The sequence below is a fragment of the Stegostoma tigrinum genome, chromosome 10, assembly GCF_030684315.1.
Source record: "Stegostoma tigrinum isolate sSteTig4 chromosome 10, sSteTig4.hap1, whole genome shotgun sequence".
Classification (NCBI taxonomy): Eukaryota; Metazoa; Chordata; class Chondrichthyes; order Orectolobiformes; family Stegostomatidae; genus Stegostoma; species Stegostoma tigrinum.
Genome location: NC_081363.1, coordinates 38,864,202 through 38,889,503, shown reverse-complemented (window position 1 = coordinate 38,889,503; position 25,302 = coordinate 38,864,202). Strand labels below are relative to the sequence as shown.

The window sequence follows — 25,302 nt, the reverse complement described above, 5'->3', positions numbered from 1 at the left end:
CCTTCATGCCTCATCTTTGCATCAGCCTCCTTCTTCCTCTTGACAAGAGATTCAACTTCTTTAGTAAGCCACAATTCCCTCACTTGACCACTTCCTCCCTGCCTCACCAGGTACATACTTATCAAAGACACGCAGTAGCTGTTCCTTGAACAAGCTCCAGATTTCAACTGTGCCCAGCCCTGTGATTTCCTTCCCCATCCCATGCATCTTAAATCTTGTCTAATTGCCTCATAACTGCCTTTGCCCCAGCTATAACTCTTGCCCTGCGGCATATACCAATCCCTTTCCATCACTAAATTGTGGTCACTATCACCAAAGCGCTCACCTACCTCCAAATCTGACAGCCGGCCTGGTTCATTACTCAGTACCAAATCCAACGTGGCCTCGCCTCTTCTTGGCCTATCTACATACTGTGTCAGGAAACCCTCCTGCACATATTAGATTGGTCAGTTTTATTCCAACATACTCAAACTATAGCGTTTCCAGTCAATATTTGGAAAGTTGAAGTCCCCCATAACAACTACCCTGTTACTTTCGCTCCTATCCAGAATCATCTTTGCAATCCTTTCCTCTACATCTCTGGAACTTTTCAGAGGCCTATAGAAAACTCCCAACAGGCTGACCTCTCCTTTCCTGTTTCTAACCTCTGCCCATACCACCTCAGTAGACAAGTCCTCGTCAAATGTCCTTTCTGTCACCGTAATACCCTCCTTGACTAACAATGCCACACCTCCACCTCTTTCACCACCTTCTCTGATCTTAGTGAAACGTCTAAACCCCGGAACCTGCAATAACCATTGCTGCCCCTGCTCTGTGTCTCCGAAATGGCCATAACATCAAAGTCCCACGTACCAACCTATGCTGCAAGTTCACCCACCTTATTCTGGATGCTCCTGGTGTTGAAGTAGACACACTTCAAACCTCCTTCTTGCCTGCTAGTACACTCCTGCAACCTTGAAACCTTATTCATGAACTCACTACTCTCAAGCTCCTGTACACTGGAGCTACAATTCAGGTTCCCATCCACCTGTTGAATTAGTTTAAACCCTCCCAAAGAGCATTAGCAAATATTCCCCCCCACCGCCGGCCCCCAACCCGGGATATCAGTACCCCTCTGGTTCAGGTGTAGACCATCCTGTTTGTAGAGGTCCCACCTACCCCAGAATGAGCCCCAATTATCCAGGTATCTGAATCCCTCCCTCCTGCACCATCCCTCTAGCCGTGTGTTCAACTGCTGTCTCTCCCTATTCCTCGCCTCGCTAGCACGTGGCACGGCTAACAAACCAGAGATTAACAAACATACAAGACAACCGGAGGATTAGATAGGAAAAAGGCTCTCTCTGTCCACCCTCGGACGGTGATGACTAACAAGAGCGGGCATAGCTTTAAATTGAGGGGTGAAAGATGTAGGACAGACGTCAGAGGTAGGTTCTTTACTCAGGGTACTAAGGACATGGAATGCCCTGCCAGCAACTGTAGTAAACTCAACTTTAAGGGCATTTAAATGGTCACTGGATAAACATATGGATGATAATGGAATAGTGTAGGTAAGATGGGCTTCAGATTGTCGCACCGACCTGTGAAACCATAGAGGTATGATGGGCCCGTACTGCACAGTAATGTTCTATGTATAAACACGGCTTCGGCCTCTACTGGAGCATCATGTCCAGGTATGAGATTGAGAGGTTTCAAGTTTCAATTGCTTCAGAGATTAGAGGTGCTGTGGCAATTTCCTTCAAGAAACGATGAAAAGGACATTTGATAAAAGAACTGAATGACATCCCTTTGTGCTGTAAGCATTCTACAGATTAAATGGTTACTGCTACCACAAAAGCAATATCATCCTTTCCTAGGAGCACTGTTTGCTGTATTATTAATCCACAGCAATTATAATTAGCTAGTACAATACCCAGTCCATGTCAATTTAGTAGATTTGACTTGGGTTGGTACAGCTAACTTGCATGTTGCTTAATCACACCAGAAACACTGTTAATGCCCATGAACTATGTTGAAGCCTTGAAAATCACATATGCATTGCCACACACAAATTCCTGATCATTAGGATTGTGTTCTGACTATAAAGGGCAACATAGTGGCTCAGTGGTTAGCTCTGCTGCCTCACAGTGCCAGCGTCCTGGGATCAATTCTTGCTTTGGGCAACTGCGTGGGGAGTCTGCACGTTCTCTTTGTGTCTGCGTGGGTTTCATCCGGGTGCTCTAGTTTCCTCCCATAGTCCAAATGTGGAGGTTAATTTGTCCATAGTATCCAGGGATACGCATGTGAGGTGGATTAGCCACAGTAAATGCATAATTCGAAGATAGATAGGGGACTGGATTGGACAAGATGCTCTTTGGACAGTCAGTGAACCTCGATGGACCGAAAAGCCTCATTCCTCACCTTAGCAATGCTACAATTCAGGTGCAAAAGAAGCCTTCTAGAATCTTGATTCCATCAGAATACTAGGATGGGGCAAGCTATTTTTAATTCCATTAGCAATCTTTTACATAATATTACCAGTTTATCACTTCATTTCCTCCTTTATTGCATTCTTTAAAATCTACCTCTTTCAGACCAAATTTGTAGTCATCTGAACTTGCATATCCTAATATGGGTCACTATCTCTGTTTTTTGAGAAGCTCCTGAGAAAATTTATTTTAAAGGCACTTTAGAAATGGACACAGGGCAATGAAGGAGGATTGCTTTCAGTTTGCCACAAGGATCAGTGCATTTTGTCATTTATTCACAACTGAATAATGTATATAAAAGGACGAATAGTAAGTAAGTTTGCAGATGACCTGGAGTGAAGATAGTTTTCTCAGAGCACACCAGGACCTTGCTCAGGTGGGCAAATGGAGTTTAATTTAGTAAAATGTGAGGTGGCTGCATTTTGGTAGGGCAGAACTAATACATTTAAAAAAGGTAAGGTCCTGGGGAGTGTTGCCAAAGAGACCTCGGGGTGCAGGTTCACAGTTCTTCAAAAGCAGGAGCGCGGGTAGACAGGTTAGTGAAAGCAGCATTTGGTATGCTTGCCGTTATTGGTCATTGCACTGAGTTTGTTGTTAGGAGGTCATATTGCAGCCATTTAGGACCTTGGATAGGCCACTTTTGGAATGCTGCGTTCAATTCTGATCTTCCTCCTGTGGGAAAGATGCTGTGAAACTTGAAATGGTTCAGAAAAGATTCTGAAGAATGCTGCCAGCATTGGAGTTTGAGCTCTTGGGAGAGGCTGATCAGGCTGGGGCTGTTTTCCCTGGAGCGAAGACTGAGGGATGACCTTATACAAGTTTATAAAATCATGAGGGGCACTGATGGGGTCAATAGCCAAGGTCTTTTCCCCAGGGTAGGGGAGTCGAAAACTAGAGAGCATAGTTTAAAAGAGGAGAGGGGAAAGATTTGAAAGAGACCCAAAAAGGACCTTTTTCCACGCAGAGGGTGGGGAGCGTATGGAAAGACCTGCCACAGGAAGTGGAGGCGGCTGGTACAATTACAACATTTAAATGGCATCTGGATACGTATATGAACAGGAAGGGTTTAGTGGGATATGGACCAAATGATGATAAATAGTTCTCAATTAATACAGAATACCTGGTCGGCATTGACAAGTTTGAGCTGTGTCTGTCTCTATGCTGTACATCTTTATGATTCTGAGGAACTGGGAAAGAAAGGACAAGAGAAAGCCAACAATAGGAAGAAGAGTGAAGCAAGAACATGAAAATAACAAAGAGAGGCTAAAGTAAACTTACCCTTTGACAACAAGCTATTTAAACGTAGTAACGACACCTTTAATATAATGAGACATTCCAACGTCCTCTCCAGTAGTACGACACAATAAAATCTGACAGCAGACTTACGGAGACATATCATACCAGATCTGCAAAAGCTTGGCCAAAGGGTAAAGCATAAGGGAAAGCAAGACAGAAGTGGTGTAAAGTGGTTTTATCATTCAGGGGATACAAAAGAACGGCAAGCAATTCCAAGTCCGAATGACGTGTGGCATGGAGGGGAAACTTACAAGTGGTATTTCCATGTATTTGCTCCTCTCATTCTTCTAGGTAGTAGGGTTCTCAGGTTTGGAAGTTTCCATCAAAAGGAATGTGTGTTGATGTAGGTGCCACACATAGCTGCCACTGTGCCAGTGGAGTAGAGGGAATGAATGTTGAAGGCATTGGACAGGGTGCCAACCAAATGAGTTGCTTTGTCCTGGATGATATCAAACTTCAAATGTTGTTGGAACTATACTCATTTAGGCAAGTGGGGAGAACTCCATTGCATTTCTGATGCACCTTGGAGGCACTGGATTGGCAGCTCAGTGGCAACTGCATTTGATGGACAGCGACAGGCAGATCGGCAACACAGTGGCAACAGCATTTGATGGTCAGCGGCGACGGATGGGCAACGCGGTGGAGGCAGCAGCAAATGGTGTTAGCACTGCCGGTGACTCGGTGATTAATTTACTCGACAGCATTACTGCAGTCATTTTTGTTGATATATTCTGAATATGAGCCTGAAACTCTCAATTAAGACAGACAAATTAACTAGATGGTTGTAAATATTAACCAGCATGGCTTTGCTTAGGAGCTCAGTTAAAATTTTTACCTGAACATCCTCACTCCAAATAAGGACAAAGAATTAGCAGACAAATTAATCTCAAAGATTAGATTTTCAGCTTAAATTTCTATAAAAAGACAGTAAAGAAACAGGATGGTAATACCATAAAGCAGAGATTGTTCCACAAGCTCCTCCCTCGTAAACAATAGTGTACTATACCATCCCGCTGACATTCTAAACACCAGCTTTACAAACCTGTATACAAAAGTTTGTTTTTAATTTGTTTTTAGGATGACTGTAAGTGTTGACCCTCCCCATGACACTGACCATCCAAATTTTCTTATTGAACTGCCACAGTTTGTCACGTAGGAACAAAGTTCTAGGATTTTTGGTCTGGCAATAGTGAGGGAACAGAAGCAATATATAATTCAAAGTAATGATAATGCACAACCTGCAGGAATATTTGCATTCTCACGGGTCTTCTGGCCCTGTCCTTCTGGTGGATACAGGAGAGAGATTTGGAACACGTTGAATAAGTCTTTGTGAATTACTGCAGCATTTCTCAATTGTTACATGTCAAAACTAAACAGGGTGATGAATTTCAGTGCATGCCATGCAGCCAACCAACCAAAAAAAAATTTCAATAACTGTTTAGAAAATTATAGTTGCATTTTCATCTCTCCTCCCTGTTTCACATGTACTTATTTCGAATCTGTCAACAATTAGCTGATGTCCTCGTATTCATCAACTAAATTTGATTACAGTAAAAGTAAGGCTACTGTAATTCAAATCTGTTTCATTTACACATTATTTGCTATTTTCAGCACACTCACTACAGTTGTTACAGTAATGTCATGAGATCATGCACTGGAATTCAACAGCATCCCAGAGTTAATCAGTAAAAATTATGCAACGGAACAATATTTTCTACTTCAAATAAGCACCTGTTTTTCCAGCAGGAGATTATGGTTATCACATCAACTACATCCTGTGGCAAAAACTTCTATCCCACAAAATCATTGAAGAAATATTCCCCATCCATTTTGCAATGGCAATGGATTACCCTCAAGACATGATGAACTGCTAACCCAACTTGAAGGTTTATGATGAGCTGATCAAATATTTCTTGATATCAGAATCCAGGTTGGTTGGCAGAAGGTGCTTATATATACTACCTATAATGGAGAGCAAGGCAATATCTCCGATTTGAGAAAAGTTCCATTTTCAGTGGGCAAAACAGTTCCTGGAAGTGGGGATATTCTTAAAGAAAAATAAATTTCAGGAAATGGGAGAGTTAAGATGCAAGCTATTCTACACTGTGTGTCACCGATGAGAAGTCAAAACAGGGGTTGGCTATCTAATGATAGCATCCCCAAACTACAGATGGCAGCTAATGTAGCACATGGCTATAATTAACTCTGACCAATAGTTAGCCACAGGGCTGCTATGCTGATAAGACCAGAGACCAGAAATGGAGGGACCAGAAACCTGGATGGGAGGGGTACCAAGCCCCTTACAACATTTCACATACACTTCCTTAGGATCTGCCTTCTCAACCTTTTCAGTGCTCAACACATTGACACATTACAAATGTATGCCTCCTCTCAACACCTCACTCAACGGTTCAGACCCTCATCCCCAAGCTGTCAGACCTCTGTCTGACCTCTGTCATTGGCAAGATTTGAGAATCCATTATTAAGGATGAGATGGCGGAATACTTGTAAGTGTTTGGTATAACAGGATTGAGTCATCACGGCTTTGTCAGAGGGAGGTCATGCCTGACAAATCTATTTGAATTCCCTGTGGTGATTAACAAGTTAAACAAAGGGTAGCCCATGGATGCAATCCAGTCGGATTTCCAGAAGGCCGTTGACAAGGTACTGCACAGAAGCCTATCAAATAAGAGCTTATGGTGTTAGAGGCAAGGTGCGAGTGCAGATGGATGATTATTTCTACTCTGTCTGACTAGCAGAAGGCAGAGGAGTCTTTTTCAGAACGGAGTTTGGCAGGGGTCAGTGCTGGGACTATATTTATTCATACAATATATTAACAATCTGCCCTCAGTCCTTTAGTCGATTGCGTCATCTGCAAATTTAGCAAAGACATCACCATTATTCCCTCCAGACTGATCTCAAATCTCCATGGCCTTGGTCTTGGCTCCACCCTCTGCAACTGAATCCTCAACTTCCTGATCCACAGACCACAATGAGGATAGGTAACTACAACTGCTCCACAATAACAACACCGGAGCCTGCCCACAGGGAAGCACCTTCAGTCCGCTACTGTACTCCCTTTACACCTGTGGCCGCATTGCCAAATTCCAAATAAACACCATCTATAAGTTCACTAACAACACCACCGTAGTGGGATGGATATCTAATAACGACAAATTAAACTATAGGAGGGAGATAGAGGGCTTGGTGACGTGGTGCAATGAGAATAATCTCTCTCTCTCGACATCAGAAAAAAAAGAACTGATCATTGACTTCAGAAAGGAGGAGAACGCGTTGTCATGTACATCAACGGAGCTGAGGTTGGGAGGTTCGAGAGCATAAAATTCCTCAGAGGGACAATAACTGACAATGTGTCCTGGACTTCTCACGTAGATGCGACAGTCAGGAAAACACAACAAAATGCCTCTTCAACCTCAGCTGGCTCAGGAAATTTAGCATGTCCATAAAGGTCCCTCACCAACTTCTACAGATACACCATAGAAAGCCTAACAGCCTGGTACGGCAACTACTCTGCCCAGGACTGTAAAAAACTGCAAACGGTGTCCACACCGACACCAACCTTCCATCTGTGGACTTCATTTACATGGCTTGCTACAGAGGAAAGGCTGCTAACAAAGATTCATCACAACCCAATAATGATTGCCTACCTTCTCTTCTGTCAGGCAGAGGTCACAGAAGCCTAAACACTTGTATGATCAGGTGCAGGAACAGTTTCTTCCTGGCTGTTTTCAGGCTAATGGAGTCTAGCCTTAATTAAACACTGATCTCACCTAGCACACATCCAGTGCAATGTAATCTGTAGGCCTCTAAGTCTTTTTTGATCTGTGCATCCTTTGCCTACTATGATCTATCTGTACCACTTCAGAAGATTGGTTATTAACTCTGACTCTGGAGTCATATTTTTCTGTGTTTGTGGACAATACTGATTTGCAAGCTATGTAAAAGTAAACTTTGGCAATGTCAACATCTACTGTGAATGCATCAATTGATAGTTGGTGGGAAAGGTAGTGTGAGGAAGCAGCGAGGTTGCAGAAGGACTTGGACATGCTGGGTGATCAGGCAAAGTGGCAGCAAGTGGAGTACAATGTGGCAAAATGTGAAGTGATTGACTTTGGTAGGAAAAATAGATGCGTAGGCTATCCTCTAAATAGGAAATGGTTTTGGAAATCCGGAGTATGAAGGGACTTGAGAATCCTAGTTCAGGATTCTCTTATGGTTAAGATGTAGGTTCAGTCAGAGTTCGGAAGGCAAATGTAATGTTAAGATGCATTTCAACAGGGCAAGAAAACAGAAGCAGAGAATTGCTGCTGACACTGTACAAGGCTTGGGTCAGATCACATTTGGAATATTGAGCGCAGTTTTGGGCCCCATTTCTAAGGAAGGACATGCTGGCGTCATAGAGGACCAGAAGAAGTTTATAAGAATGATCCTGGGGATGAAAGGCTTGTATTTTAAATGAGGAGTTGTTAAGGACTCTGAAGTCTGTACTCAATGACGTTTATAAGGATTGCAGGAATACTTACAGAATACTCAGGGTCCTGGATAAAGCAGATGTGGAGACGATGTTTCCACTAGTAGCACAGATTAGGATCAGAGGGTACAGGCTCGGTGAAAGGACTGAAATTTGGAAGAGTTTCTTCAGAGGGATGTGGCAGTAAGTGTCCTTAAGACAGACAAGTTGGTTCTTGATCAGTAAGGGGATTCAGAGTTAGGGGAGAAGGCAGGAGAATGGGGCTGAGAAACAATCAGCCAAAGAGCCTAATTCTGCTCCTAAATCTTATGGTCATTGCAGTATATTAAGTACTGTACACATTAAGCCACAACCTGCGGCACAGAAGCTTGAACCCGGGTCTTCTACCATTGTGACAAGAGAGCTGTGGTAAGCACTGTAAGCAGAGCAGCACTGGATGCAAGACCAGTTAACAAGGTTGACACAGGGGCAACAGTTAGCATGACAAGTTTGAGTAAGCAGCAAATGGAAGAGCAAAAAAACATAACCTCAGATTTATGAAGTTGAGAAAAAAGATTCCCATATTGACAAGTGTTTTTTTTCTTATACATGACTGGCATTATAGTGATAGGCAATTTTGCAATTAATGAAGTGAAAAGAACCAGCATTGTTAGAAAGAAACTAAATTGGTCAGATTAAACTGAAAGCAAAATTTGCAACATAAAGTGAGTCAAATACTTCCGATATTTAGCAAAGCCCAACAAATAAATTCAAGAATTTAAAGACGAACGTATGGGCTCAGAGGAACACAAGCCTTATCCAGAAGCATATGCTCTAAGAGAGAACGTAGGCAAGAAGTGAAAAGACTTGAGGTCAAGGGTAATTTGAATTACTCCCATGGTGGTTATGTAAAGAATGAGCTGTTAGTTGTCAGAGGTTGTGTTGTGTAGACATAGAGTGGCAATTGCTAAAAAGATACAGCTCACTGTGGTTTTGGCCTGCATGATCAACATACAAGAACAAGTCTGACAGTCTAGCCAAAAGTTACTTGGTGAACGGGGTTATGTAAAGACACAACACACGGTGTAACTGCATAGGTCAAGCAGAAGAAAAGCCCCCATTAGTACCATCACAACCACAGAAATGGCTCGCTAGACTAGGAGAGGGTGCACATAGATTTTCCAGATATTCATTACGATCAATAGTCAAAACGGGTGCAATGGTTTCCAACGATTTGAGCAACGAGCGAAACTCTTCAACTCTTGTACAGTTTGCATGTTTACGGTTTCCTCTGGAAGCCTGTCTGATAATGGACACTTCTGTCATTGGCTGACGACCAGCTGAATTGTTCTTCAAATCCAGCAGAAAATGAGATTTTCATGATTGAAGCCACCATTATGACAGAAGACAGCAAGTGATCCATGCAAGGAAATGAAGTCATGAGTGGAGTAAGAGAAAGAAGAAAAACATACGAAATGGAAGCTGAGGGTCCAGCAGAACCATTTCTAAGCAATATGGAAAAAAGTCATTTGAATATTTTTCATTTTAGAAACCTTTTAAAAAAGGTCATACTATAAACACATTCATTTTTATTTTAAATATTACATTTAAGTGCAAACTTACATTTAGACTCAGAGATATTCTGGTTAGGCGACCAGACCAGCATTCCAAGATTCTCTCTTTCCTGGCAATGCTTTGCAACTTCTGTGTGGGGAAAAAAAATTGAAAAGATAGGGTTTATATTCACCACATATATAGTTAAAATTTAATATTAAATACCAAAGCTAATAGGTAGCAGTTACATTATAACTACATATGTAACTTTAATTACACCAGGCTGTTATATGTTTTGAGGTTGTGCAGGAAGAGGGGCATGCTGGAAGCAAATGGAGAGTAATTTAGGATAGATTGGCATAAGCAGATAGCTCCCCTTGTGAGTTTTTACAATTCAGTCATGGCAGTGTAGCCATCGCTGGCTGGTTCAGCATTCACTGCTTGCCCCCAGTTGCCCTTGTGGTGGTGGTGGTGGCGGTGAGCTGCCTTCTTGTACCACTTTAGTCCGTGTACTTAATTTCAAAGAGGATCAAATATTCATTCACTATTCAATTTCTAGATTCAAATTTCTCTTCCACCATTCATCCCTTTCCCCATACTAATTATTTCAATGTTAGAATGTTATTTCAATGTGATAAGCTGATTAGCCCATTTTTAATTTAGCAGATGCATGGGCGTATTTGCAGATCACAAGTTTGAACAGGTTGTCATTTAATAAAATTTAGCAACAGCAATAATTCTGATGCTAATGTACGATAACAGGACACTCCTTGCGGAAGTAACTGAAATGTTAAAATACTGCTTTGTTACTTTTGGAAACAGATATGGACCAAATGGCCTGCTTCCACACTGCAGGGATTCTATGATTCTACGATCAATGATTTGCTCCCTGGTTGAAAGCAAAAGCAACATGCAGCACAAAAATGATTTTGACCAATTTTGAATAAGTTGGTTGACACAAATATGAAAAGGTTACTTTTGACATAATAAATGCACGAGAATGAACTTGACTAAACATATGTTGCTTCAATTTTAAAATGTCTAAATATTATAACAATAATAATAATAATAACAATAATAACAATAATAATAACAATAATAATAACAATAATAATAACAATAATAATAACAATAATAATAACAATAATAATAACTACATTGAGCACAGGAAATTAGTAAAAATTTCCCACTGCACAACTAATTTTGCACACACCAAATCAGGAGCTCTAACAAGACACACTGTGCATTTTTTTTTAAATAACAGCGTCAAAATCACCTCGTATCTGTTGAGCAGTGCAATCATTTTATGAAAGTTGAGTCATTCCTTTAGTTTATGCACGTAAAGGAACAACAAAAGCCAAGATGAAATAAGTAAAACTGGCCTAATAAATTCCCTTAATTACCACTTTTGTTTTAAAATTCAATCTTTTTTTTAAATTATAAAAGATAGACTATTTGCACTCCTCCTTAAATTACTGGAACTTAGTTCAGGTTTAGTTGTAGTAGCAAACATGGTCAATAAGTCTGCATATGACACCAAAATTGGTGGTAAAAGTAAACAGTGAAGAAGTTTATCTAAGATTAGAAAGAGATCTTGATCAACTGGGCCAACGGGCCGAGGTGTGGCAGACGGAATTTAATTTGGATAAACGTGTTGCATTTTGGCAAGACTTGCACAATTAATGGCAGGGCCCTGGAGCATACTGCATGAACAGAGACATCTAGGAGTGCAGGTACATAGCTCTTTGAAAGTCACTTCACATGTAGACAGGATGGAAACACTGGCGTTTGGCATGCTTGGCTTCATTGCTCAGACCATGAGTACAGGAGTTGGGACATCTTGTTGAGGTTGCACAGGATTTTGGTGAGACGACTTGAGGTCCTACATACAGTCCTAGTTACCCTGCCAAAAGGAGGATATTAAATTAGAAAGGATGCAGAAGAGATTTACAAGGAATTATCAGGACTGGAAGGTTTAAGTTATGAGGAGAGGCTGGACAGGCAGGGGCTTTTCTTTTCCAATGAAGCAGAGGAGGTTGAGGGGTGACCTTACAAAGGTTTATAAAATCATAGACAAGGTGAATAGCAAAGGCCTTTTTGCCTAAGGTAGGGGAGCTCTTTAAAGGTGACAGGAGAAAGATTTAAAAAGGACCTGAGCAGCAACCTTTTTCAAAGAGGATTCACGCATATGTGGAATGAACTGTTTCCTGACTGCATGTTTTGACTTATTCCAACTACTGTGATGCTTTATTAAAACACATCTAGATTTGCTGTTTACTTTAAACAAACATCTACAAGATTGCATCATAAAAAGGACTGCTGAGCAAGCAAAAGAATACAATATCAACTGTTTCAGAGATAGTAGGGACTACCGATGCTAGAGAATCCAAGATAACAAGGTGTAGAGCTGGACAAACACAGCAGGCCAAGCAGCATCAGAGGAGCAGGAAAGCTGACGTTTTGGGCCTGGACCCTTCTTCAGAAATCATTTCTAAAGAAGGGTCCGGACCTGAAACATCTGCTTTCCTGCTCCTCTGATGCTGCTTGGCCTGCTGTGTTCGTCCAGCTCTACACCTTGTTATCTCACAATACCAACTGTGAAGTCATAGTCATGAAGCCAAGTGATAGCAGTTCCAAATATACACCTAGGAAGTAGGTGCAATAAAAGCAATACTTATAAAGCAAAAAGTAAGGTCTGTCCACTATGTGGATTCTTCTAAAACTGTTTTCAGTGGTAACAATTGTTTCATACGCACTTGCCTCACAGGTCACTAGACATAAATAAAAATTAATCCTACACAGGTTCACATCATGAACAGAATAAAAGTAGATTCTGTGCAAGAAAAATAAGATGCTACATTACAAAGCATTACAAAAGCTAAAAGTGGTCAGGAGAGGCAATTAAATTCAAATGAAAAGAACTGCGGATGCTGTAAATCAGGAACAAAAACAAAACTGCTGGAAAAGCTCAGCAGGTCTGGCAGCATCTGTGAGGGACAAAACAGAGTTAATGTTTTGGGTCCGGTGTCCCTTCCTCAGAACTACTTTACAGATGCTGCCAGACCAATTAGACTTGAATACTAGACAAGTGACGGCATTTCAACAAAGCGTCAAGTAACTGGTAAGCTGATTGCTGCTATCAAAACTAATCAACACTAGATCTATTTCACATCTTATTCATGGTTAAGACTATGTTAGTCAAGGTTTTGCAGAAAATTTCATACTTGCCCTCCAAGAATTCATTTCTTAGGCAGTACAACAATCTGCAGCAATAAAGAATATGCTGACTTGTATCTAATTCTGGTTGACAGATGAAATTCAAATTTCAAACAAATAATTAGAACCATTGGATACCAGCACTTGGATAACATGAGCAAGCCAAACTCCTTAAACAGAGCATAACACGGTGTGAAGCTGGATGAACACAGCAGGCCAAGCAGCAGAGGAGCAGGAAAGCTTGACATTTCGAGTCGGAACCCTTGGCCTGTGTTCATCCAGCTTCACACCGTGTTGTTGTCTCAGATTCTCCAGCATCGGCAGTTCCTACTATTACTCCTTAACAGAGCAAGTGGCTTGCTCCACTGTGCTATGAGGTGGAGGAAAGAGGAATTATTTTACCATCATGCAGCTCCACAAAAGGATTTGTATACTAGTTTACAAATGTATAGTCTCAGATTGCACTGACAGCTTGAACTAGACAAACACTATTAAAATATATTTCTCATATTCTTAGTACTTATACAGTCCAAGAATCAGGAACTTGTAGTTTATGAACATTTAACAGCACATGTATTTAAGTGCTACACATTGGAAATGGTCCACAATATCCTACTCGAATTCCAACAGACTGAATCAACTATAAGCCTATGGCCTAGAAGAGCCTAATTTCATCTGCTTCACCCATTCAACCTGTATGTAATATTGAACATCGCAACAATACTTGATGAGAAAACATGAACTGGTCAAATTCTATAAAATAAAATCAAATTAAAAAACCTATCTACCCACCATAAAATGGAAGATACATAGAAGCAATGAAAAAAAGCACAAAAAATAAAATCTAGGAAGAAAAAGAAAATGAAAATTCCAAGAAACTGAGCAATACCGAAAGTCAAGCAAACACAGATTTAATCTTTAGCTATACTGAAAAAAGACAAATCATTCCATTTAAAATGCTGTAATTTTAAAAACACACGCGAAAGACCAAGAATCCAATCCCCACCATGGGGAAATTAAATTGTTCGACAAAGAACTACAGCAGTAGGTAAAAGAGATGTACAAATTGCACTGTATGTTACTTTACCCAATCAGGTTTTTCCAATTAAGTATGTTCCTGTTTGTCAGGATTACAGTGTGACTTTAATGTCAAGGCAGCAAATAAAGTTTGAGAACACTAAAAACAAAATGAGGAAATAGAAATAACTTCCATTATATAATACTTCTCACTACACAAGGACATGATGATGTGCTGTACAGCCAATTTACTTTCTTTCATGGGATGCAACAGTCACTGGCACACCAAGCACTGACTGCCATCCTCAATGTCAATGCAATCCACATGATGGAGTAAACTGACAGTGGTCTTTGGGAAGGAGTTCCCAAACAATTGGCCCAGTAAATGTAAACGGTTCCAACTCAGATATTGACAGAAACCTCAGGTGATCAGGCCCCCACAAACATGCTGCCTTTGTTCATCTAGTTAGTAGAGGATGCACATCTGGAATGAGCTGTCAAGAGTTTAACGTGTCACTGCAGTGCGTCTTGCGGATGGCACACTGTCAGAAGCGTGCAGTGGTGGTGCGAACTTCCCAGTAAGTGGGGGAAAACTCTCATACCTGGATGTGGGCACTGTAGAAGATAAAAGACTCTGTCATAGAAGGTCCAGACCCTGGCCTAGTCTTGTAGCCACAGTATTTATATGCTGGCCCAGTTAAATTTCTCGTCAGTGGTAACCACCAAGGTGTTGGTCTTAAAATGACATTAATTACAATCATCTCCCTTTGTGCTAGCAATAACTCAATGAATTGGGTTTTTCCTCTAGATTCCAAATGACTTCAATATTGCAAAGACTCTGATGACTTAGTTGGTCAAACACTGTTTTGAACTCGAAAGACAATGTTAATCACACACCTCTCATGTTGTCCGTAGTCATGTCATAGACCGGCATAGATCACCTACAGTGTGGAAACAGGCCCTTTGGCCCAACAAGTCCACACTGACCTATCCTCCTATAATCCACCTAATCTACACATCCCTGAACACTGTGCAATTTAGCATGCCAATTCACCTAACCTGTACATCTTTGGACTGTGGGAGGAAAGCCACGCCGACACAGGGAGAATATGCAAACTTCATACAGTCACCCTCGGTTGGAATCGAACCCGGGTCCCTGGCGCTGAGGTACCAGTGCTAACCACTGAGCCACCATCTCACCCTTCTGTCATTTGGTTCATATTTGAACAAAGATTTTAAATGAAGCTCCAGTGCTGGAGTCCTAGTGGACCCAAAACTGAGCAGTCAGTAGGCCATTGCGAAGGTTCTGCTGGACTGAATTGTCAACAATGCCTCCCATCACTTACCGGATGATAGAAGTAAACTGATGGGGCATTGATATAGAGGCCTTTTGTGGACAAGATATATGGAGGCAATTTCAAAATCAAAAGGTCATTGCTATATGTCTAGTCACATTCAGGTCAGAACAGATAAGAATAACAGTTTGTGAACCTAAAAAGGACACTAGTGAACTAGATGGGTTTTTTTTAAATCATTAAGGTTTCAGTCATCACTAGACTTTTAATTCCAGGCTTTTCTTTGAATTAAAACTCATAACCTGCTGTGGTGGGATGCAAAGTTAAGCCCCAGAATATTTCCTGAATCCTTAGAATACTAGTCCACTAACAATACCACTTTATAACTGCATTCCGTATTGCCTATGTCCAGCTCTACAAGGGGCCACTGCAATACTGAAGTCAGTTATGGAGTACCATCACAGGCTGCCAAGAGTTTGTCTGATCTATTCCAGAGGCTGGCTAGAGTTAGCAACAAGTACTTGTTCCTAACAGATTCTAACAAATTGTGCTCTTGCTGTCTGTGGTTGGGCTACAGTCAGTCCTGCAAGTCAAAGACAACAAATTTGTAGATTACAGGTAGATAGTCATGATCCAGTGAAGACAACTGTTGGGGGCTAGGCTGCAATGCATGCATGGAAAGGTGTGCATTGGGGTATGGGTGTGCAGAGTTGGTTACAGGCTGCCATGGGTTTTGTTCATGTTCTTAGAGTCCTTCAATGGGCAGATATTTCAAGTTTGGATAGGATTTACTGCAGTTTGCTGGAGGTGTTGACTCGCAAGAAACTGGGCAATGCCAAATAAAAAAAGAGTGGGGTCTCTCAGACCATAAGAGGGGATCGGGAGCTCCAGCAACAGAATTCTCACTGTTCATCGCAACCCCTAGAGAGGGCGGGGTGTACAGCAAACAAGGGGATGGCAATTCACTAGGCACTGAGGGTGAAGGCTAATTATTTTTTCTTAAAAATGACTCAAAACAGAAACAGGAGAGGATGCCAGTTCATAAAGGCCAGAGACAGCATTTTAAAAACAAAGAACTGAGTGGATCATCTTCCAACTCAGGAGGAGCATGAAACTCACAGGAACATGTTGGAACCTTTGCAATGTTCAAAACAAAAGTCAACTGCACAGAATGGTTAACACTGTGTCCGAAGTAGGCAGTTATTAATTTTTTTTGTTCAGGCAAAATAATACTTTAAAGTTTTGGAGCAGATCTGTAGCTCAGGTTGTGGGTGTTGAGGTTGGTTGGCTCGCCGAGCTGGTTTGTTGTTCCACAGATATTTCGTTACCGTGCTTGGTAACATCCTCAGTGCAGCCTCTGATGAAACGTCAGTGTGTTTTCCCGCCTGGTTTTTAAACTCTGGGGTCCGTAGTGATGGATTGCTTCACTTCCGGGTTTCCTCTGTATTGGATTGTATATGGGATCGAATTCAATGTGTTTATTAATAGCCTGCTTTGTGGAGTGCTGTGCTTCTAGGAATTCTCGTGCTTGTCTCTGCCTTGCCTGTCCCAGGATCTTGGTGCTGCAACAGGCTACAGAAAGACACGATCAATACTCACTCACCTCAATCCACGTGGACAAGGAGAACCACCACTTTGACTGGGACAGCAACAGCTACAAAGCAGGCTATTAATAAACACATTGAACTTGACCCCATATACATTCCGGAAACCCGGAAGTGAGGCAATCCATCATAACGGACACCAGAATTTCAAAACGAGGCTAGAAAACACACCGACGCTTCAGAGGCTGCACGGAGGATGTTACCAAGCATGCTAACGAAACGTCGGCGGAACAACATGCCAGCTCGGCGAGCCAACCAACCTCAATGCTTTTGAAATCGGAGACTATACTGAAGGCAATTAAAATAATCATTACTTCAGTGATACAATAATGCAATCTATCTGGCTCTAATTTGTACTCCTTGGCTGATCATTCATTTCTAAGAATACACATTACAATTGCAGCCTCAAGCAATCATGTCAGAAGGCACTAGTAAGACACATCAAGTACTGCTCACAGCCTTAGTCAGCATATTTAAGGATGGATTTACATGGCCTGCAAGTAGTTCAAGATAGGTTTACCATACCTAATACCTGAGACAGGTGGGTTGTCTTATGTGGGGCTAAGCTAAAAGGGTGGCTAAGCTAAACTTGTGTGCACTGGAGTTTAGAAGAGTATGGTGCCACTTATTTGAAACATAAGATCCTTAAGGGTCTGAGCAGGGTAGATGTGGGGAATATATTCCTGCACAGGAAACAATCTAGAAGTAAGGGATTACCTTTTAAAACACTTGAGAGAGAAGGCAAAACAATTTCTCAGGGGATATGTCTTTAGAACTATCTTCCTGAAAAGTTGGTGGAAGCAATGTCTTTTTAGTATATTTTAAGGCAGAGGTGGCAATCAATACTCAAATTATATCGGAACATTAATGCCAAATCTTGGGAGATCTGCACTAGATATCTTAGGTGCTGCCATGATGCCTACATACAAGACAACTCAAAAGGTATCTGCACCTTTCCAATATCTTCAGGCCATACAGAAAGGGGTGCTAGGAGAGAAGGGTTGCTGCTTCAAGACATGGTTTAAGACACCTTACGAAATAGTCTCAGAGGCATGTTTCCACTAAGGCTATAGTGAACTCCTTAAGAGGATGTTTTTATGCCTGATTTGCTCTGATGGAGCCTCATGGTGAGACTGCATCATTGTGGTGTGATGTGCTGAGCCCCTTGCAACCGGAGCCGTGATAGTTACAGAGGAGAAATGAGAGGTTTCAGCAATCTTCCGAGGATGAAAATGAAGATTACAAAATCCTAACTATAACACTAACAAAGAAAGATCATCTATTTGGGCAGAACAACATATCACCAAAATGTGATCAGCCAGGGATAACCTAACTAAAAGCTAGTATTTCCAAGAGAAAGGGTTGGCTTTGGACTTTGTTTCATTGCTTAAGATTTTGTTAGACCCTGTTTAGTGCAAATAACTTATGAACACTAATTGGTGAGATGAGTGCAAGGTAGCAAAGGGAGGTGGAGGCGCTCTCCCTTGCAGATAACAGATCACTGCTAGCTGTATCTTTTAAACCAGGACAGAGCACAGATCTCTATCAGTCCAGGCTGGCTAAGTCTGGTAAAAAAACTCATTTGCAGCCAGCAAGAAGAGGGGAATTAAGGAGAGGTACTGAATGCTGCTGTAGCTAGTGACACCCTCATCCAGTGAATGAAGAAAAAGGACTGTCCTCCCTTTCACCATCCTATGCATCAGCACTTGCTGGCAGAGCAGGAAAACTGGTGCTGCATTTAAGGCCAAATACTCAGTGACACTAGTCAAACACCACAGTGAGAGGCATTTTCTAGTTTGCAGTTTCTTAAGTACTGTGCAGCTGGGCTTTAACTGAGGCACTAGCAGTGTAAAACCAGGATGTCTCAGCAGTAGCGAACATGACTGCCTCCCCTGCTGTGCAATTGTACAAGAAAACTGTCAAAGCGCCCAGTGCATAAGTAATACAGGGAACAGTAGAGGATTGCAAGGGAAAGCCATGGTAGACCAGGTACTATAAATTTCAGTGGTAAAAATACCAGAAAGAGAAATTGTAGCACAAAGTGTCATTTCTGCTCAAAATAAAATTAGTTTCCAACATCTCTCCCCATTATAGATCCCACCAGGATAGCATTGTTTAGCAAAAAGTGGCAAAATGAAGCCTTTTTTAAATTAAAATGTACTCCTCAATGTCAGGTAAGCTATCTTCAAAATTTGTTAAACTGCAAAAGATCCAAACTGATGCTACTAGCTTCGTACACTTTTATACCAGGTTCTTGCCAGTTGTATAAACATCCAGAGTTCTCAAAACTGGCAAAGTGTTCTATTTGATTCTTGTGTTCGAGAACAATAACATAGGAACAATGTTAAAGTATCTTCAAAGGTATCTTCATTAACTCATACTGTAAATGTGATAAACACACTACATTTTTACTCAAAAGTGCACAATAAAATTACTACAATAAAAATCAGAAAATTATTATAAATACTCCGATCTGGTGGTTAAGCATGGAAATAGAAAAGTAAATGTTTAAGATCTGTGTTTTTCTTTGGAACCGGATAAATCACCTTGGTAGGGTGACTGGATAGGCTGAAAGGTAAAATTCAGTCACCATTAACATTATGAATATTTGAATGAAAAACTCAGTTAAATCTACCAGGACACGAAGGTATTCAAGATCAAGCCAGATCCCAGTCTTCAAAATAACATTCACAAATATTTTAATTTGCTTGTTTTAAACAAACCTAATTTTCCCAATCAAAAGTATTAATAATGCTTTCAAGCTAGTGACTGAGAATATTTTGGTGTAAAAAGCTGAAGCATATGGTAATTTTTCTTAAATCAACATGTTATTATTTGACAGTTTCACTAGATTAAACTTCAGCAGCTACAATTAGATACCCCTCAAAGTGAAATCCCAATGATCATCTTGGGGAACAGAAAGAGATTAAGCTGCTAATTAATGAAAAACAAATAAGGGACTTGAAGTTGTAGACAAATTAAAGATTTCAATTATCCAAAATAGACTGATAAAAAGGAGATATGTGAAATAAACAAGGTTTTTTGATAACACACTGAGCTACTTTCTCAGTCAATACTTTGCTGCTCTATCAGAGAAGTAGTACTTGACTCACTTCTGGATGGAGTAGTAAAGTAAAGCACACACGTGACCCAAAAGTATTTTGGGAGCTGCAAAAGAAGTTGAGAACAAAGTGTGCTTAGCTAGAGGCCGGGGGGGGGGGAGGGAGGGAGGGAGGGGGGGGGGGGGGAGAGAGAGAAGAGGAAAAGAAAACAGTGCACTGAGATTATCAAAGAAAATTGTCAATGTGCAGTTCTGGTTGACACACAAGTGCATCAACAGGTGCAACGGGTACAATTACTCAGCAAGGGAAAGGAGTGCATTGAAGGTTTAAAGTTCCATGGACCTGTCGATGATTAGGTCGATTAAAAGATTTTAAAACTCGTTTCTGAAGTCGACAATAAACAGCAGCCAGATAGAAATGCAGACAAGCTACCAAAATAGTTAAGGCGTCTAAGATCTTTGTTTCGACTTCATTGAAATTGTGGCTTCAACAAAAATGCATTTATAAGAGTTACTGGAAGTTGATTCAGTACCATCTATTGGACATACAAGATTACTCAACTTTCAAACATATAATCACTGGAGTCTAACTGTTAAGATAAGAAGATCTAGAGAGAAGCAATGGAAGAAACAGTGGTGTCTCACGCTCCAAAATTTTTTTTAAAACATGGAAATTAATATTATGCTAGGAGATTTAGCAGTCTCAAATCTAAAACGGGTTTCAAACTCTACTGTTTGAGATATGCCTAAAAGACTTGGACAAATTCAGATGAGTGGGTTAATAAGTTTGCAAATGACACAAAGATCAGTGGAGTTGTGGATGGTGAAAAGGTTGCCAAGTGATAAAATGGGATCATAGATCAGTTGCAGCTATGGGTGGAAAAATGGCAGGTAGTGTTTAATCTGGGCAAGTGCGAGATGTTGCATTTTGGTTGATAAAATGTTAAAGTATACAGTTAACGGCAGGACCTCGAACAGCACTGATATACAGAGGAATTGTCGGTTCAGGTCCACAGCTCCACACAAGTAGATATATGACACGCTTGCCTTCACTGATTGGGGCACTGAGTACAAGATGTCATGTTGCAGCTTTAGAAGCCTTTGGTTTGGCTGCACTTAAAATATTGCCACATTACAAGGAGGATGCGGAAGCTTTGGAGAGGATACAGAAAAGGTTTACTAGGATGCTGCCTGAATTTGAGGCTATGAACTATAAAGAGGCGCTAGAAAAACTTGGGTTGTTTCCTCTGGAGTGGAGGCGGAGGACAGACTTGAAAGTTTAAATTATTAGATGCATAGATAGGATTGACAGTCAAAATCTTTACCTTGCACCCCTCCCCCACCAACCCCCCAATCTCCCAGGAGTTGAAATGTCTAACACTAGGTGGCATGCAATCCTGGTGAGAGGAGGGAAGTTCAGAGATGTGAGGGGTAAGTTTTACTTTAAAAACAGAGAATGGTAGGTTCTTGGAACACTGCCAGAGATAATTACAGACGCAGATATAATAAGGGTGTTTAAGGGGCTTTTAGAAAAGTACATGAATATGCAAGGAATGGAGGGATATGGATCAAGGGCAGGCAGCAGGGATTTATTTAAACTTGGCATCACGTTCAGCACAACATCATGTGCCAAAGTGCCCACTCCCGCACTGTATTGTTCCAGGTCCTAAAATAGATGACAGGTTAAGGCACAAAATAATAGCTGCAACACTAAGAAAAGCAAAATACCATGGATTCTGGAAATCAAAAATAAACACAAAGTGCTGGGAAATCTGAGCACATCTAGCAGAATCTGTGATGAGAGCAGCAGAACTGAGTCCAATTTGAATCCTCTTCAGAACTGGACAGCAACTGAAGTGTATAAGGGTCACATTGCTCAGAAAACCTAACCAAAGTGAAACCTGAAGAGAACGCAGGTATACACAACAAATTATATTTAAATGCAATATATAAATACATTAAATTCTGAGGAGCTTGAAAGGAATATTAAAATTAAATTTGCAATTAGCCACAAAGGAGAGCCAGAGCCTTAGGGAAGAAATTCCAGTACTGAAAAAGGTTAGACAGTTGAAGGCATAGCTTCCTATGGTAGAAAGGTGAAAGAAACCAGAATTGGCGAATAACTGGGAGCTTAGAGGTTTGTGAAAGATTGGAGAGATAAGAGTGAGCCTTTTCCAGAAAATTTGTAAGAATGAGAATTTTAAAATCAATTTTGGCTCTACAGCTACATAGATGAACATTAAAAAAAAAGGCTAGATTACAGGCAGCAGACTTTGAGATCAGCTCAATTTTATGTCCAAGACATCAAGCCAGCTTGAAGTGCAGTGAAACAGTCAAATTAAGATAATAACATGAAGCAATGGGTCTTGATTTCAAAGTTGACCAATTATTTCATGGTATGTAGTTACTAAACACTTTGCATAAATAAAAGCAATTCAGGGCAAGATGAATTGTAAGACACATCATGCTTGACCTCCCAAATAGAAGTTCACTTGGGAAAAGACAAATTGAAAAAAGAGCAGCTGCAAGTTAAATGTCTTGGCAAAAGAAGTTTGACAATGGTGTTGAATAAGAAATCGAGGGACGAAACAGAATTCAATGGAATACGCCCACAGGTGTACAGACAGCAAATGCTGCGTTTTTAAAAACATCAAAATCTACATGTGTGGTACTTAATTGATCAGTGTTCTGGATACTCAACTTCAGAAATTAGTTGATGGCACCAAATAGAGAGCACTACCTTTTGTAACAAAGATTATAAAATGCTAAGAGAAGACATTGATACCTGTGCAAGAAGGGCAGATGTGGAAATAAAAAAAAGAGCAGTGTTTTCAAGGTGAGAAATGTAGTTTTAATGGACTTCAAATGCAACAATCTGATCTTTAAAAAGAGGCACTAATGTTGAACCAGACATGAAAAAGGTGAGCAAAATCAATGCTCTTGTATCCATAAGCCAGAATGCAAAGTCAACAAGACCTTAACAACAGCACTACAGGGGATCGGGCACACCACCTCAACAGATTTGGAAAACCTTGCCAACCATATTAAAACTCTTCACGGTTCCGAGCATCTTAATTAAACCTTTCCTTAACCTTAGATAAGGAGGTGTAGAGCTGGATGAACACAGCAGGCCAAGCAGCATCATAGGAGCACCTTCCCTGTTTTAAAGAAACAAACCCTTTTCTAATCTCTCCAGATAACAGAGCCCTCATTCTCCAGGCTCATTCTAATAATTCTTCTCTGCAAGCTTTAGATTTTGATGTTCTTTGCATTTTAATAGTTGTTGCAGAAATGACACACATTGGGTTGCAAATGGATCCAACTTGCTGCTAGCTCTGAATTGTATCGAATCACTCTCCACAAGTTCTCTCTACTTAGTCATATTGTCTGAACTCTCAGAAATTAAAACGAATTTTAAAAATGAAAAAATCTTGAGTGAAACTGCCTGTTAAATCACATTTAAAAAAGGACAAAATACTCTAGCTGGAACTAAACCAGTATTGATCCACGTTTAGGATAACTATCTGGCTTTTATCCTCTATGCTTCTATTCCTGTAACCTAGAATCCCATGTTTTATTCATTGCATTGCTATCTTATACCGCACCTACAATAGTTTACTTTCATATATCTACAAAATGCTCTGTTTCAGCAGCTGCTTTAAAAGTACACCATTTAACTTGCATGATCCTTCTTCACACTCTCCCGGGATGCATCACCTCAATTCTCCTGTATCCAATTTGTATTCAACTTGCTTGTGTTCTCAAAGTCTATTACTATTCTCAAATTTAGTAGATTTCAGAAATCCACGTCATTTGTAGAACATAGACCAATACAGTACAGTACAGGCCCTTCGGCCCATGATGTTGTGCCGAACATTTTCCCTAAACCTAAAGGTCTATCTAATCCCGGCCACCACCTTATACTATCAACCATATGCCTATCCAATAGCTGCTTAAATGCCCCTAATCAGGCTGACTCCACGACCCTCTCTGGCAATGCAGTCCAAGCCCCTACCACTCTGAGTAAAGAACCAGCCTCTTAAGTCTCCCCGATATCTACCTCCTTCCACTTTAAAACCATGTCCCCTCATAAAAGCTACCTCCACCCTAGGAAAAAGTCTCTGGCTGCCCACGCTATATCTCTGATCATTTTGTATACCTGTATCAAGTAGGTGCTCATCCTTCGTCATTCTAAACAGAAAAGCCAGAGAGGTCTCTCAACCTTTCCTCTTAAGACCTTTCCTCCATTCCAGGCAACATTCTAGTAAATTTCCTCTGTACATTTTCTAACGTTGCCACATCTTTCCTGTAATGAGGTGACCAAAATTGGACAATACCTCAGATGTGGCCAAACCAGGCTTTTGTATAGCTGGAGCGTAACTTCACGGCTCTTAAACCCAATCCGTCTATTAATGAAAGCTACCACACCATACACCTTAACAACTCTATCCACCTGCGTGGCAGCTCTCAAGGAACTGTGAACATGAACCCCAAGATCCCTCTGCTCCTCCGCACTGCCAAGAATCTTTCTGTTAACCCTGTATTCTGCTTTCAAGTTTGTCCTTCCAAGCTGAATCCCCAACACTTTTCAGGGTTAAACTACCTCTGCCACTTCTCAGCCCAGCGTCCCTTTATAACCTAGAACAGCCCTCCACACCGTCCACAACGTGACTCACCTTTGCACTGTCCGCGAACTTGCTAATCCACCCTTCCAGTCCTTCATCCAAATCATTTACAAAAAATCACACGTAGAAGAGGACCCAGAACAGATGCTTGTAGTACACCACTCGTAACTGAACACCATGTTGAATATTTTCCGTCCACTACCACCCTTTGTCTAAAGGGTCAGCCAATTCGGAATCCAATCTGCCACATTTCACCCTATCCCATGCCTCCTTACATTCTGCGTGAGACTACCATGGGGAACCTTATCCATGCTTAAATCCATGTATACTACATTCACTGCTCCACCTTCATCCACATGTTTGGTCACCTCTTCAAAGAATTCAATAAAGTTTGAGGCATGATTCTATCCCTCACAAATCCATGCTGACCCACAATGACATTTTCAGCAGATTCAATATTTTAAGTTCTTACTTGCGTGAAGCACAATGGCATTTTAGACTTTTCTGTTCAGTTGTTTCAAAACTCTTAACCAATCCCCAATATCTGAAACAGTATAAAGTTATATTCTGGAAATAAAATACAGTGAGCAGCAGAAAACAATTTATTCTTTACCAACAGACAATACTGTAGAGTGCAGTATAAAACCCATTTTGGTAGCTATGAAATGTTAGTCTCAGTGTGTGCTGGCCTTCACTTT

The 25,302-nt window shown here is 40.9% G+C and overlaps 1 protein-coding gene across 4 annotated transcripts in view; it reads right to left on the bottom strand.

Moving 5' to 3' along the window:
- Nucleotides 1-25,302, bottom strand: part of rcor1 (REST corepressor 1) — a 202,789-nt gene that overhangs the window by 65,888 nt on the left and 111,599 nt on the right. For all 4 annotated transcript variants that reach the window (XM_048537059.2, XM_048537055.2, XM_048537057.2 and 1 more), the window contains one exon: nt 9,856-9,936. In XM_048537059.2, coding sequence (XP_048393016.1) covers nt 9,856-9,936 — 81 coding nt within the window. The remainder of the gene's footprint in view (nt 1-9,855; nt 9,937-25,302) is intronic.